Source organism: Cebus imitator, unplaced genomic scaffold (assembly GCF_001604975.1).
Source record: "Cebus imitator isolate Cc_AM_T3 unplaced genomic scaffold, Cebus_imitator-1.0 Scaffold370, whole genome shotgun sequence".
NCBI classification, from domain to species: Eukaryota; Metazoa; Chordata; class Mammalia; order Primates; family Cebidae; genus Cebus; species Cebus imitator.
In genome coordinates this window covers 2,036,899-2,051,676 of record NW_016107685.1, presented here as the reverse complement: position 1 = coordinate 2,051,676, position 14,778 = coordinate 2,036,899, and the positions used below count along the sequence as shown (strand labels likewise).

Here is a 14,778-nt window from a genome sequence, read left to right as displayed (position 1 = left end):
AAAAAAATGCAAAGGAAGAAAACAAAAGGGATCATATAGGGGCAGAGAAGGCAGAGGAGGAGAGACTCTAGTTTCAAGTATCAGTCAAGATTTGTTTCTTCCAATACCCGGTTTTTTGAGGTGTGGCAGGCAAGGTATAGGGTGCGATGGGATCAAGGATTTAGTAAGGCAGCACAAGGGAAGAACAGCTGCTCAATCCAGAGGCAGACCAATATTTGGTCTATTTAAAGAACTAAGAATGGTATGTTGAGCTTTTGGAGGTCGGAAGGAACACAAGGGCATTAAGAACGTTCTCATTTTCAGCTATAAGATGTTCTGACACGTGTGATCATTTGTCAAGATCAATAATTTGTCCCTGAATTTTCCTGCCCTACATTTTAACATAGCCCACAGCACAGAGCTTTTCCTAAGCTGATATCTACTATGCTACATTGTATGAGAGCATAAGTGTTCAGGGATCTTGTATTTAGTCAGGCGATTAATTTTTTTCTTTCCATATTTTAATGATAGAAAAATATTTTTAAAAATCAATTATTTTAATATTCTATTACATCTACAGTTTTTATTTTCTTCCTATTTAATTTTAGTTTTTGTCAAAGTGCTACCTTATATACCCACAGCCATGTTAATTTCCTTTCTTTTTCTACACCACATTGCATCCAACTTCTCAACTTAGCCTGAACATTTTCTACTAATTATTAGATCTTATCCAAATTGCCACTTTCCAAGGAAAGCTTTTCCTGACTTTTATTTTTTTTAATTTTTTAAAAATACATATTTTATTACACTTTAGGTTCTGGGGTACATATGCAGAACATGCAGGATTGTTGCATAGGTACATACATGGCAATGTGGTTTGCTGCCTCCATCCCCCCATCACCTATATCTGGCGTTTCTCCCCATATTATCCCTCCCCAACCTCCCTACCCCCACTGTCCCTTCCCTATTCCTCCGCAACAGACCCCAGAGTGTGATGCTCCCCTCCCTGTGTCCATATGTTCTTATTGTTCAACCCCCACCTGAGTGAGAACATGCGGTGTTTGTGTTTTTGTTCTTGTGTCAGTTTGCTGAGAATGATGGTTTCCAGGTTCATCCATGTCCCTACAAAGGACACAAACTCATCGTTTTTTATGGCTGCATAGTATTCCACAGTGTACATGTGCCACATTTTCCTTGTCCAATCTATCATCGATAGGCATTTGGGTTGGTTCCAGGTCTTTGCAATTGTAAACAGTGCCGCAATGAACATACGTGTGCATGTGTCTTTGTAATAGAATGATTTATAATCCTTTGGATATATACCCAGTAATGGGATTGCTGGGTCAAATGGAATAAATTGGGTTTTTTTCTCTAGGACTCTCTCATAGTATCTTGAACTCTTCCTTTGTAATACTTAATATGATTGTAATTAGCTTGGAGATAAGACTTCAACATAGATGATGATTGCATTTGAATATTTGTGGAAGAATATTTGTTCTCTGTGACCTGTGGTTGAAAGTTGCAGAAGTTTTCTGAGGAGGTCTAGGACTCTGTGTTGCCTGAGTCCTGCATGGTCCTTAACATAAAGGCGTGCTGATTGGTTATAGATCTGCAGAGCAAAGAAGACCTTGGTAATAACCATGATGGAATAGTGATGTCCGTATTGATGTGTAAGTTCAGCAGTAGCTGAATGGAAAGCACATGCCCGGGAAGAATCAGATTTTCAGTGTATGTGGGAAGCATGTTTGTGCATGTGTGAATAGGTAAGCAGGTGTGTCTGTGTGTGTTTGTGTGCGTTTGAGTGCATAAGTTGAAAACAATCTTCAGAGTTCCTTCTTATCCTGCTACTCCAGGATTCTAATGTTATAACTGCTGGCCTAGATGATGCTTACCTCAAAACACACCCAATCCAGGCAGGTGTTTTTTTCTTTCCATCGGCTGCCTTCATCTCCTGCCCAGGATAACATTCCTTGAAAAGCCATTTAGATTTCCAATGTTGTTGCTGCAGTGTATTCAGCAGCATGTCTGAACTAGAAAGAAAAAATCCCAATGGATAAGGTAAGTTTCTCCGAGAACTGTTGAGTCAACAGATTGTGGATGTCATCATTGACAGAATATTTTCATGAACCTTAAAGACTTCACACACATCCACCAGTGTGGATCTTCCATGTCTTTGCACATAATCTTTCTAGTTGACTCCTAGACTTTTCAAAACATGGGACAGCTAACCCAGTGTGGATCCAAACTCCATGCTTTTCAAGTTTAATTCTCTGCCACTTGCACCAGGCTCTGACCACTGCCACTATCTCAGCCTTGCTTAATTATTCATACATCTATATTCATCCATCAGATAATTTTTAGCTCTTTTTAAATAGCATGCTATGGACCTTGTCTTTACATATTTACCAATAAAATATTTTCACCTATACGTAACATTTCATATCTTATTTTGGGATTGCTTTCATGTGTCTGTCTCCCCAGCAGCTTTTTAGGGCCAGACATCTCCACACCAACACAAGGGAGTCGTTTCTCTCTAAGCTGATCCAAGGTACACTACATCTTAGAGGCATAATCTATCTTTTCTTTTTTCATTCTTTATCTCTTTCTCGCTCTTTCATTCCTTTTTTTCTTTCTGGTGCTCTCTTTCTTTCTCTTTCTTTCTTCCTTCCTTCCTTCCTTCCTTCCTTCCTTCCTTCCTTCATTTTTCACTTTCTCTTTCTGTCTTCCTTCTTTTCTTCCTTCCTTCCTTCTTTTCTTCCTTCCTTCCTTCCTTCCCTCCTTCTTTCCTTCTTCCCTCTCTCTCTCTTTCTTTTCTCTCCTCGCCTCTCCTTTCCTTTTCTTTTCCGTCTCATGCTGTTTCCCAGGCTTGAGTGTAGGGGTGCAATCTTGGCTCACTGCAACCTTTGCCCTCTGGTCTCAAGTGATCCTCCTGCCTCAGCCTCTCAAGTAGCTGGGACTACAAGCACACCCCAACAAGCCTGGAGAATTTTTGCAATTTTTAGTAGAGACAGAGTTTTTCCATGTTGCCTAAGCTGGTCTCAAACTCCTGGGCTCAAGTGATCTGCCTGCATCAGCCTCCCAAAGTGCTGGGATTTCAGGCATGAACCACTGCACCTGATCAGAGGCATAATTTTCTTTCTGCTAATAACATAATATAACTTTCTATAACTTAGTTTTCTATCTGCCTACGATAGAAGCTGTAGCACTTTCCATGCTGAAAATTTCCTGATGGTGGTCATTTGTCAGTTTTTAGAAATAAGAAATTTGGCCACACAAATCTGTGATTTTGCTTTTTTCTTCCCTTCCCTGAGTGCCCAGTTATCTTTCTTCACAATGATGTCATCTCACTAATTTTTTTCTAACTTTTAAGGTGGCAATGATCTCTGGGGATGATATGTCAACATGAAGACTTCTAATAACTCCTTGAGATTTTTACCCACGACATTCATTTTGGTTGGCATCCCAGGGCTGGAGGCAGAGCGCCTCTGGGTCTCCGTCCCCTTCTGCCTGTTGTACATCATCATCTTCCTTGGGAATGGCACCATTCTTCACGTCATCAGAACAGATGTTGCCCTACATCAGCCCATGTACCTCTTTCTTGCCATGTTGGCACTGTCTGAGGTTGGTGTCTCTGCATCCACGCTGCCTACAGTGTTAGGCATATTCCTTTTTGGAAATACTGAAATTAGTTTTGAAGCATGTCTTTTCCAGATGTTCTCCATCCATTCTTTATCCATTATGGAGTCAGCTGTGCTGCTGGCCATGTCTTTGGACCGCTTTGTGGCCATCCACTACCCACTGCGCTATACAGCTATCCTGACACTGCCCCGGGTCTTCGGCTCAGGAGCTATTATTGGGCTGAAAAGCATCATGCTCATGGCTCCATTCCCCATTCTCTTACAGCGTCTGCCCTTCTGTGGCCAGAATGCCCTCTCACATTCCTATTGTCTGCACCCCAATCTTATCCATCTATCTTGTGGGAACATTTCTGTTAACAATATCTATGGAATTTTCATTGTTACCTCCACTTTTGGGCTGGATTCATTGCTGATTGTGATCTCTTATGTGCTCATACTCCACACTGTACTGGGTATTGCCACTGTAGAAGGGCGGAAGAAGGCACTCAACACATGTGGCTCACACATCTGTGCTGTGCTTGCTTACTATGTGCCTATGATTGGCTTGTCTATAGTGCACCGCCTTGGACATCATGTGTCCCCTCTGCTGCAAGCCATGATGGCCAATGCCTACCTTTTCTTCCCACCTGTTGTCAATCCTATTATCTACAGTATTAAGACCAAGGAGATCCATCGTGGCATTGTTCAAATGCTATCAGAGAAAAGACCCAGAGTATAGCCAAAACCATAGTAGGAAGAGATGCTTTTGTTTGTTTGCTTGCTTTCTACACTAACAGGTGGTCCTAGATTGCATGTTATGCAATTGATATCACCTTAAAACATAGTGTCTAACAGGAGGTTCTCTATAGTCTGACCACAAACTGGAGTGAAGGGTGCAAGTAGGGGTGAATTATGTGTGACAAAACAGTACACAAAAGTGAGACTATTTTAAAACATGTGGTATGAGGCTTTTCCATTACCTTGCATACCTGGAGCAGGAATGGAGAAAAGATTGTAACACAGCATTCTTCATAAAGAAAAGGCACCTGGGAGTTGGAAGGTATAATATGAAATCTATTAAACCCTCTGTGCTAGGGATAGAGGAAGTAAAATGCATTACGGTATCCTCAGTTATTGCTCTCTGAGTTCAAAAGGAGAGGAACATATCAGCTAGTTCCAAAAAATGCTTCCACTACAGGCTATGACTTGGCATTCACCCAAACTCACCAAGGCCCAAAAGATAACAAATGTCACTTATTATGCAATAGCAAAAAAAGTAATTTACAAAAGCATGGATTCAGTGAAGCCACCTGGTTGTTACCCTTGGGCACTCACATGTAGATGCCAGCCCAGAGCAGCAGGAAGAGGACTCCAAAGCCCGTGAAGAGTGAGGCCACCAAGAAGATAAGGAGATCTTTATAGATATCGTGAGTGTACTTGATAGAGGTGACCTTGTAAACGAAGAACCAGGTGGTGAAGAACATGCTGACGGCCAAGGCACGACAGTCCGATGGGGGAGACAGCTGACTTCACTCGGCTGGTGTATTTGCTCATGGCCTCAAGCTCCATTTTGCCCCACGCAGGCAAAGCTGCCACTCCGCCACCGGAAGAATTCTGTTATTTCTAATCTTTTGCTTTCCTGACTTCATCTCGTCTCTCTGACTATGTAATTACAGCTAACAATGTTATCTACTCTGAAACAGAGTATCTAGCAGACCTGATTTAATCATCACATTCTCATAATAAGACTCACCAAGTAATGTTCACAATTTTCCAAAGCCATAGACTGATCATCTGACCTACAAATACACTAAATTCTTGACCATCTTCCCAGTCAATATTGGCTCTGAATGGCTTTTTGCCCAAAGCATCCAGCACTATTTTCATCTGGATAGTTTCCCCTGCTGGTAAAAATGGTGAACGCTTTTCCTCATACACTCCCATTCTCCCACAGAGACACCAGATCCACTACCACTCCCCATCCGATCTTCAAAATCTGCAGTGCTCATACCTCAGCATGGAACGAAGCTAGCTAAGAAGCTCTCTCTAACTTTGGTTTACAAGGATTTGCACCCATTTCCCGATGGATATTAAGCTCATTTCTGGGAATATGTAGCAAATTTGACATGTTGTGTCTCATGTCAAAGTTTGCTTGACTCAATCTGAAACTAATCTATCTGGCAAATTTTTCTTTCTGTTAGTTTATACCCTCATTATTACAGTCCCTCTCATCCTCAGTCTAATTTCATCTTTTTGGGGAGTAAGTACTTGGTGGAACACATAGAGGCAATGAGGAAGCTGGTTTATGCAGCTGAAGAAAGCAACAAAGGAAACAGATAATCCAAGCAAGAGTCCTGAACTACACCAGAGATGTCTTTCTCTCTTCCCAGGGAGTTGCAACTTGATTTTTTTCCAAACTAGATCTCTCTGCTAGGGGATGAAAAAGGAGGTCTAGGTTTTTCTTTCTTCTAGGAATTTCTAAAAGAGTTTATTCAGAAGCCAAGTTCTAAAGATTTTAGGGAGTCTTGGGATGATGCATTCTTTGCCCCATCACATCTTGACTGATACATTACTGCCTTTGCCTCTCTGCAATCTTCAATAAACCAACTGCCTACTCCCCATTCTGCCCTGCAATGCCCTGTGGCCTATGCTGAGCCTCCAGGCCAACACACACTGGAGCCACTTACTGACCTGTTCATAAGTCTGTTCATTGTTGCCATAGATGTAACTATAAACCCCTAAACCTGGTCAGGATATTGAATCCAACAGCACCTTTTTAGATTATACCCAGAAGCCAAGTTGCAAAGAATATTAGTTTCAGAAATTCCCCCACAAGGCACACTTCTCCCTCCTCCCTCCTTCTTTATTCTCCCAGCCTGAGGGATTTGGAACTTTGGAACAGGGTTCCCTAAGGTTTCTTCCTGCTGATATGTTTGACAATTAGCCTCATCTCCAGAAATATATTTATTTCAAGCATCACATGGAGGTAGAAAAGACAATGTAGGGAGGATAACCATTTTGCTGCAGATTTTTAAAAGGACTTCCAAGACCTTGTCTCTGTATTGAAGCATATGTTACTATAGGAATCAGAGTAGAGAATTACACCAATCCTCTAAGAAAACTTTGCCACCCTACCCCACTTGACCCTACACATTTTTTTTTTTAATTTTTAAAAAGTAATTGTCAGAGATTTCCCAAGGTTTATTTGAACAACACTGAAAACATGATTGTTACAGATGATTTGTGGATGCAGTACATATCACCTGTCTTACTTTAGGACAGTCTGTGAAGATGAGTCACATAAATATAAAGCAGCGGAAATATATAGGAGCTGTTCTTAGAGTGTTATTTTGGGGATGGATAAATATGTTCCATCTTTCAAACCAATCTCACAAAGACAGACAAGAAGACAACTTAGCTGCTCATCCCAACTAGCCTACCTCCAGCCACAGGGGCTGGACAACTAGAAAATCAGGTCCTGCTTTCTCTGAAGGGGTCTTTACATAGTTGCACTATCCATCATCTCATCCTGAAAACTGCAGAATAAAAACACAGTCAACTGTTTTGGCAATGGGATGACTGATTTTGACCTGAGGCAAAACTGCAACTGAATCCCAGACAGAATAAGAGCAATACCTATGCAACAATCTTGCATGTTCTTCATGTGTACCCCAAAACCTAAAATGCAATTAAAAATTAAATTAAATTAAATTTTAAAAGAGCAATGCATGTACCAGTTACACTTGAGACACAAAGAGCCACAACAGAAAGGAAAGAAAGCAACTAAGTATGCATAGTCTACTGCATATGCAGATCCAACAGTCATGGGACATAGCTTGTGTGACTGTGTGTCCATACATACACAGGTGTGTTGGAAGAAAACATTAAGAAATTTTGTAGCAGTTTAATTTTAAACATGATAAATTTGAAAGGGAGTGAATTCACTTGCTCCCCTCTGGGCAGGGGAATAAGATAATCTTGTACTACAGAATAATTCATCACATCTTCTGTAGGGCAGCCACTCAATACCATGCACCTGTTGCAGGTAACTTAAAGTCTGGTCTGGAGAAAGCAACTTTAGAGTTGATGGGAAGGGATCTAGTACAAGAGAGTCACCACAGCTTAGACAAAGCACAAATAAACCTATCATCAATAACATGGAAAGAAATAAGAACTTTCTCCTTAATTTACTTTTTTTTCCTCTTATGATTTTGCACACGTACTACATTGATATGCCTTCTCAAGCTTTGTTTAACATCAGTGTGTAAATCATTAAGATCATAATGGCAAAGGTAAACTCTTCAGGTTTTCATAAACATTAAAAAACCCAGTAATTGAGCTCTTTCCTGGAATACTTGTCACCCTAATCCAAGTGCCAGGTGACATTTTCTGGAAAAGGCCCTTGTAGAAGGCAAGACCTCTGTATTGGAGCCAGTCTGAATTCTTTACATCCATCTGCCAGGCTGCATCTTAGTCAGCTTCAAATCTGAGGGAATCATCATCACCACATCACCCCTTTGTAAGTTTATCAGAATTTACTGCCTCAAAATTTCGCAGTGTTTCCACCTTGCAGAGAAATCCAGGAGGCAATCCTGGAGAGGTCTCCCTTGCAGATGCTAACTGGTCAGCAGCTCCCCAGCTGTGTGTGATGAGGGTCCTAGATGGGTTTCTGCTCTGCTGCCAGCTCCAGTGTCTCACTGGTGAGGCCCCAAAAAGCCTCATGCTCGGTGGTCTCCTTGGGGTCTGCATCTATGGTGATTTTGTGTTCTCCTTCCCTTCATGGTTGGAGGCAGGCCCTATGACAACAGAAAGGACGATCTTCTCCTAAGGCACTACTACTTCCACCACTTCTGGCTGAGTTCTGTCACCCTTTGCGCCCTTGGTGGTTCCGTTTCTATTTCAGTCTACTCTAAATTTACTCCTTCCTCTGCAAGGAGAGCTACCTCCCTTGCCTCCACTTCCTCCCCAAGAAACTCTCCATCTGCTGACATCAAGATTCCAGTGCCACAACAGCATCAGCTCCAGGTTGATCAAGTTGCAGATCATACTCTAGTCTGTCTGCTTTGTGAAAAATGATGTCCTGGGTGGGCGAACCCATTAAATGAACCACCAGAAGCTATACCAAGTCAGTGCTTGTTGTCCATAAGTCCCAGGGAAATGTCTGAGGCATGGGTGAATGGATCGCTTGGCCAGAACCCACAAATACCACCTTAGTCTTGAAAGTGTCAAGGTCAAGACACAGCAAAGTCTCCACTTTCTTCACCTTAGGGACCTCATTTTGGGAAGGTATCATCATGCTGATTTCTGGAGCAAAGTTGTCTTGAAAGAAACTGATGATATTCTCCTGCTGCAGTTCCCTTGTCAGGTGACTTTAGACAGAGATGAGACAGGAGGTCATTTCCTGGTCTGCAAGGGTGACTCAAGTCAGGCTGGCACAGGAGAGGCAGGTACTAGTGTTTGATTCGAACTAGCTGTTGAGCTGGAGAGGGGTGAACGCTCCCTAGGTGGTGAGGACATCTTTACAATGTGGAGAGCACTCAAATCACTGGGTGTTGGTCCTTGAATGATGAAGGCCTTGTCAGCGTACTGGTCACCCAGTTTTGTCATCACTTCATACTGTTCGTAGCAAAGCACCACAGTTTCCTTATGAAACTTGGTTTCAAGGCTGGAGATGTTTTTGAAAATATTGACATAAAATCCAATTTGTTTTGACTATTATAATGGTAACTCTTCCTGTAAGTCAGCATTAAACTCTTCAAACCCTCTCTATGCTTTCTGAGATTCCACTTCTGCCTTAGACAGAGGCTCTCATCCTTCCTCCTGAAGCTCTGCTGAGCCCCATGGAGGTGGGTAGGCACTGGCATAGTCCACCAGCTTCCTGCTGCACTTGGTGATGTGATTCTTCAAGTCAGGAAATTGACCCAGGTAGGTATCCAGTGTTACCAAGGATGCATCCACGAGTTTTTCGTGGACATCCTCCCAGAGGACATCACATTTCTCGCCAACCATTTTCACATCTTCCTGCCCAGACCAATCCAGCACGTAGACGTCACGCAGTGAATCAGCTTCGTCAAGGTCTCTTGAATGCCTTTGATTGCCTGCTAAACATCCTCGGACTTCTCTCAAGTCTGGTACCCTCTGCTTCTTGCAGAGGGTCTGAAGTTCTGGACATATTTTTCAAACTGTTCATCTTTTGTCTCACCAGCCTTCTCCGGCTTCTGGAGGACCTTTTTCTGTGTGTAGTTGAGTCTCTTCCGGGTGTTCTTGGAGAAAACATGCCCTCTTGATGTTGGCCAGGGTTGTGAGTCCAGGGAGCTGCGAGGAACTTAGTGCTCAATGTGGCTGGTGGCAGGAGGGGCTGGACAGGGAGGGGAGGGGAGGAGCACGAGGGGGGATGGCGAGGTCCTTGACCCTACTGTTGATATGTCCTTCTGGGACCATCGGGAGCCCAGAGCTCTGCTCTGTTTCATAGGACTCCACAAAGGGAAACTGAAAGTCCCAGTCTTTCACTTCGCTTGGACTTTTTATCTGGTCTCTTCATCATATCTCTTCTGCTCAGGAAGAACAGAAGGGGAGGAGAGAAACTTTCAGGGGTGTCAGCCTAAGTGTCCATTTATAGAATTTATAAAGTATCTGATTATCCTAATTATCTTTATACCAGCCTGCTATAGCAGGCTTCAGGATGACTGGACCTGAAGGGCAAATCAAGAAAGATTTTCTTTGACGTGGCTTAGATCCCCCTGAATTCATTCCCAAGGGCACAAGGAGGGAAAGAACAGAATGAAGTATAAATTGCCAGTGTCTTGGAAGACAATACAGAGAACAATAACAAACAGATAGAAGAACTAACAGATATAAGAAAAGATGTGGGTCACTTTAAATTGTATTTATTCATTTTAATAAAATTATATTATGTTAAAAAATGTGTATGCAAGAAGTTCTGTAATACAATAAGGAATAAGAATTATTCAGGATGGTAAAGAATTATCTTTACCATCCTGAATCACACAGTCAAGAAGCTACAAAAGAGCAAGGCAAATTTCACACGTAATACAGCCAGACACACAGACAGACACACAGACAGACACACAGCCAAGTTGAGTAAAACAAAAAGAATATTTTGGTCTAATCAGATAAAGGTCATTTACTAGCCTGCAAACTATTGTAAAGATATTATTTTAATTTTGTTTTCTCCATGTTATTTATACATCCCAAGAATTCTGGAAAATCCCCACCTTTCTGTGAGTAGTCGGGGCAGCCATAGATCACTTAGAGTGTTAGTATCCGAGGTCAGAGATGAGGGCCATCTAGCTGACTGGCCATGGGGTGGCCCCTTGTGTAGTCCAAGCATTTCATGCCCTGTATTCTGGTCACAAGAATATCTTTTAAAATTAATTTAAAACTTGTCATTTGAGTCATGGATACTGGCTCTTCACCTGGCCATAGGAGCACACACCCCTTCTCCTCATGCCTACACTCTGAATAGAATCAAATTTGAAAGATATTTGGAGCCAAAAAAGGCCATTTTATCTTTTAGTTACAAGTACTGCCTCCATCCTCTCCCTTCTTCCCCACCCTCCACATATGACCAAGTGTTCCTCAACTCTGCTATTTTGCACACGCCAGACACCCCATCTAGTCTTATCTAAGATGTACCCATAAGCCAGACCTCTCATACCACTTTACTTTCTGAAAATGCATCTCTCTGTTCAGTAGTAACTGGAATTACCTCATCAAGACAATGGTCATCTGAATTAGAAATCATATCTCTGTTTTTAAATTACTATCAATATTATTTGATAAATATTAAGCAAAGTTTTAACTGAACAAATTCCTCATAGAGATACTTTCCCTAGTCTCACCATTTGGAATTGAGGTAAATGGTTTACTCTCACTGAAGAAGTGAGAGTAAAGCTCATTTCTTCACAATGTGCAATTTTCTAGAGACAGCATCTAGCTCCATGTGAGCAAGAAAACTGGATGTATGTCTGAGGTCAAGAATGCTTTATTCTTGTGTATGTCAGGACCAATACATGCAGACCATATGAAGAGCAATGGGTATTGACTTAAATACTGGTGACCCAAATCATAGACCCAAGAATTACATATATAATTAGGTCTATATATACACACACATATATATTATATATACACACACATAAATGAACACACAATTATATATTTAATATATAAATATATAATTTTTATACAGGAAAATTTACAGTTTGGGAAACATTCATATTTTATTCAGGATGTGCAAATTTATGATGAGGCAATTAAAAAATACACAATTATAGCTGCAACACTATACTAGCTGCATTATGGTGATTATGTTGTTCAGCAAGCTGTCCATTATACACAACTGGATTTTAATCATGGTATTTATAGAGGAGCCAAAGCGCTCATCTAAAGGTAAAGGCACTCAGGTTTATATATTTAAATTATAAATATGTAAATTATATGTCTAATATACATAATAGTATGTGCGTACGTATATGTGTGTATGTGTTTAAGTATGTATGTATACATATGGTGCCAGCCATAGGCTAATGAAATAGTGTGAGTTAAACTACCTGGAGAAAACAACATCAGTTGAGCACAGAGATATGTGCTTAGTGTTGTACATATTTTATATCACATACAAATCCGCAATGGATGGGCAGGGTAAAATAATGTTCTAAGTAGCAGAGGGATTGGTTGATTTCCACTGAAATGTGAGGGATTGGTTAGTTCTCACTGAAATGACTTTCCCTAGTTATGCCAGCAATGTTGTCATCCTGTCCAAGTTCCCTGAATTATTCCTTAGTGAAACAAAGTCATGCTCTCGAGTGAGACAGGGAGAATAAGTGAAGTACACCACTCTGAATCTGCTTAGTTTTAATGCTATAGATAACCGGGTTCATAAAAGGTGGGAAAAGGAAGTGGATGTAGCTCATTGTGATGTGAACCACATGAGGAATGTGCTTTCCAAACCTATGAATAAATGTCAGACCAACTACGGTGACATAGAAGACCAGGATGCAGCAGATATGAGAGACACATGTGTTGAGGGTATTGACCCTTTCTTCTCCAGAAACAATGCCCATGACAGTCTTGAGAATCAAAATGTAGTGGAAAAAGATGATGAGAAAGTCCAACAAGACCATTGCAAATACAACTACAACTGGGTAGAGACAATTGAAGGTGATGTCAGCACACGCTAGCTTGATGATATCTTGGTATAGACGGAAAGCATGGGAGAGCACATGGGATCGACAATAGGGAAACCAGTGTAGGCGAACAACTATTGGCATACTGGACAGATCAGCCCTTGTCAGTACCCCTACACCAATCTTCATTACCTGGATGTTGGTCAGGATAGAGGTATATCTTTTTTTTAATATATATTTTATTGCATTTTAGATTTTGGGGTACACGTGAAGAACATGTAAGATTGTTGCATAGGTACATACATGACAATGTGATTTGCTGCCTTCCTCCCCACCACCTATATCTGGCATTTCTCCCCATGTCATCCCTCCCCAATTCCCCACCATACACTGTCCCTCCCCTAGTTCCCCCCTACAGAACCCAGTGTGTGATGCTCCCCTCTCTGTGTCCATGTGTTTTCATTTTTCAATACCCACCTATGAGTGAGAACATGCAGTGTTTGATTTTCTGTTCTTGTGTCAGTTTGCTGAGAATGATGGCTTCCAGGTTCATTCTTGTCCCTACAAAGGACACGAACTCATCATTTTTTATTGCTGTGTAGTATTCCATGGAGTATATGTGCCATATTTTCTTTGAACAGTCTATCATAAATGGGCATTTGGGTTGGTTCTAGGTATTTGCTATTGTACATAGTGATGCAAGGAACATACATGTGCACGTGTCTTTATAATAGAATGATTTATAATACTTTGGGTATATATCCAGTAATGGGATTGCTGGGTCAAGTGTAATCTGTTTCTAGATCCTTGAGGAATCGTCACACTGTCTTCCACAATGGCTGAACTAATTTACACTCCCACCAACAGTGTAGGAGTGTTCCTATTTCTCCACATCCTCTCCAGCATCTGTTGTTTCCTGATTTTTTAATGATCACCATTCTAACTGGCATGAGATGATACCTCAATGTGGTTTTGATTTGTTTTTAAAATTTCCCAGTACATTTAAAAGTTATGTTTACACTATACTATAGTCTGTTAAATGTTTAATAGCATGATATATAAAAATGTACATACCTTAATTTAAAATATTATTTAAAAATGCTAACAAAATGAGCATATCCTGTTGGAAAGATGGTGCAGATAGATTTGCTCAACACAGGGTTATTACAAACCTTCCATTTGTAGAAAATGCAACATCTATGAGGTGAAGCATGAAATGAATAAAGTGAAGCATGAAATGATCCATACTTATAGATGTTGTAGTTTTTATATTAGAAAGTACATAAACAGAAATTGAATGATTACTGTTATAAATATGAAACAACCTTTGCAAAGATTATGACAGTGAGAGAAATCTAACATGACTGACACCATCTTGATTCTGGCCTCACAGGCTGACTATCTTCACTCATTTATGGGCATAGGCCAAGCTAACCATATGCAGGATGTAGTTTATAGTTTAACTTAGAAGCAAAGACCATCATAGTCCTTCCCCAAAACTAATCACCTCCTTGCACAGAGGCTGAAACTACCTTTGTCAGACTAATGAAAGACCACAAGATTAGAAATAAGAGATGGGCCTGAATTCTGCTAAAATGTAGGTACAGTTTTTATAATCCCATACTGCTTCAAAGTGATGTGGCCAGAGGTCACAAGATTTGTGACTTCTCCATTTGGTCCTTTAGTTCACATCACTACTATAGAGCTTAAGATTGGTATTTTGAGATGTTTTTCAGATTGATTCCATCCAGACTTGTGACTCATGACTCAGCTGGTCCTCTATCCACATCCTCCACCCCCCACAACAAAAAAACACACAGAGAAGCAGACTTAGCTGTGGGCGACGGAAGATCTGCCGGGGAGTCTTGGCGAGCAAGAGGGTCCCGACCTGAAAGAGGGGGTATGCAGAATTAAAGAGAGACAGAAAAGCTGGGATCTGGAGGACTGAAAAGGCAATGCTTGAACAGCAAATTTATTTTTGTCCAGGGTCTCAATATATACCTTAAGATCATAGGTGTTTAGGTGTTTACACA

General features: G+C 41.0%; 2 protein-coding genes and 1 pseudogene across 2 annotated transcripts; 1 reads left to right on the top strand and 2 right to left on the bottom strand.

Annotated features, from left to right (window-relative positions):
• Positions 1–3,381: 3,381 nt before the first annotated feature.
• LOC108288299 (olfactory receptor 51J1) lies at positions 3,382–4,527 on the top strand. The gene is given in 3 exon segments (XM_017507183.2): positions 3,382–3,679; positions 3,682–3,947; positions 3,949–4,527. Coding segments are annotated over 3 exon segments (951 nt in total). The 3' UTR covers positions 4,336–4,527.
• Positions 4,528–4,610: 83 nt separating this feature from the next.
• Positions 4,611–5,802, bottom strand: LOC119468034 (annotated as a pseudogene).
• Positions 5,803–11,850: 6,048 nt separating this feature from the next.
• On the bottom strand, positions 11,851–12,973 carry LOC108288265 (olfactory receptor 51B6; the record flags this gene model as incomplete). Its single annotated transcript, XM_017507152.1, has 1 exon — positions 11,851–12,973. A coding segment is annotated over one exon (561 nt), but the record flags the coding sequence as incomplete, so codon positions are not given.
• Positions 12,974–14,778: the final 1,805 nt, after the last annotated feature.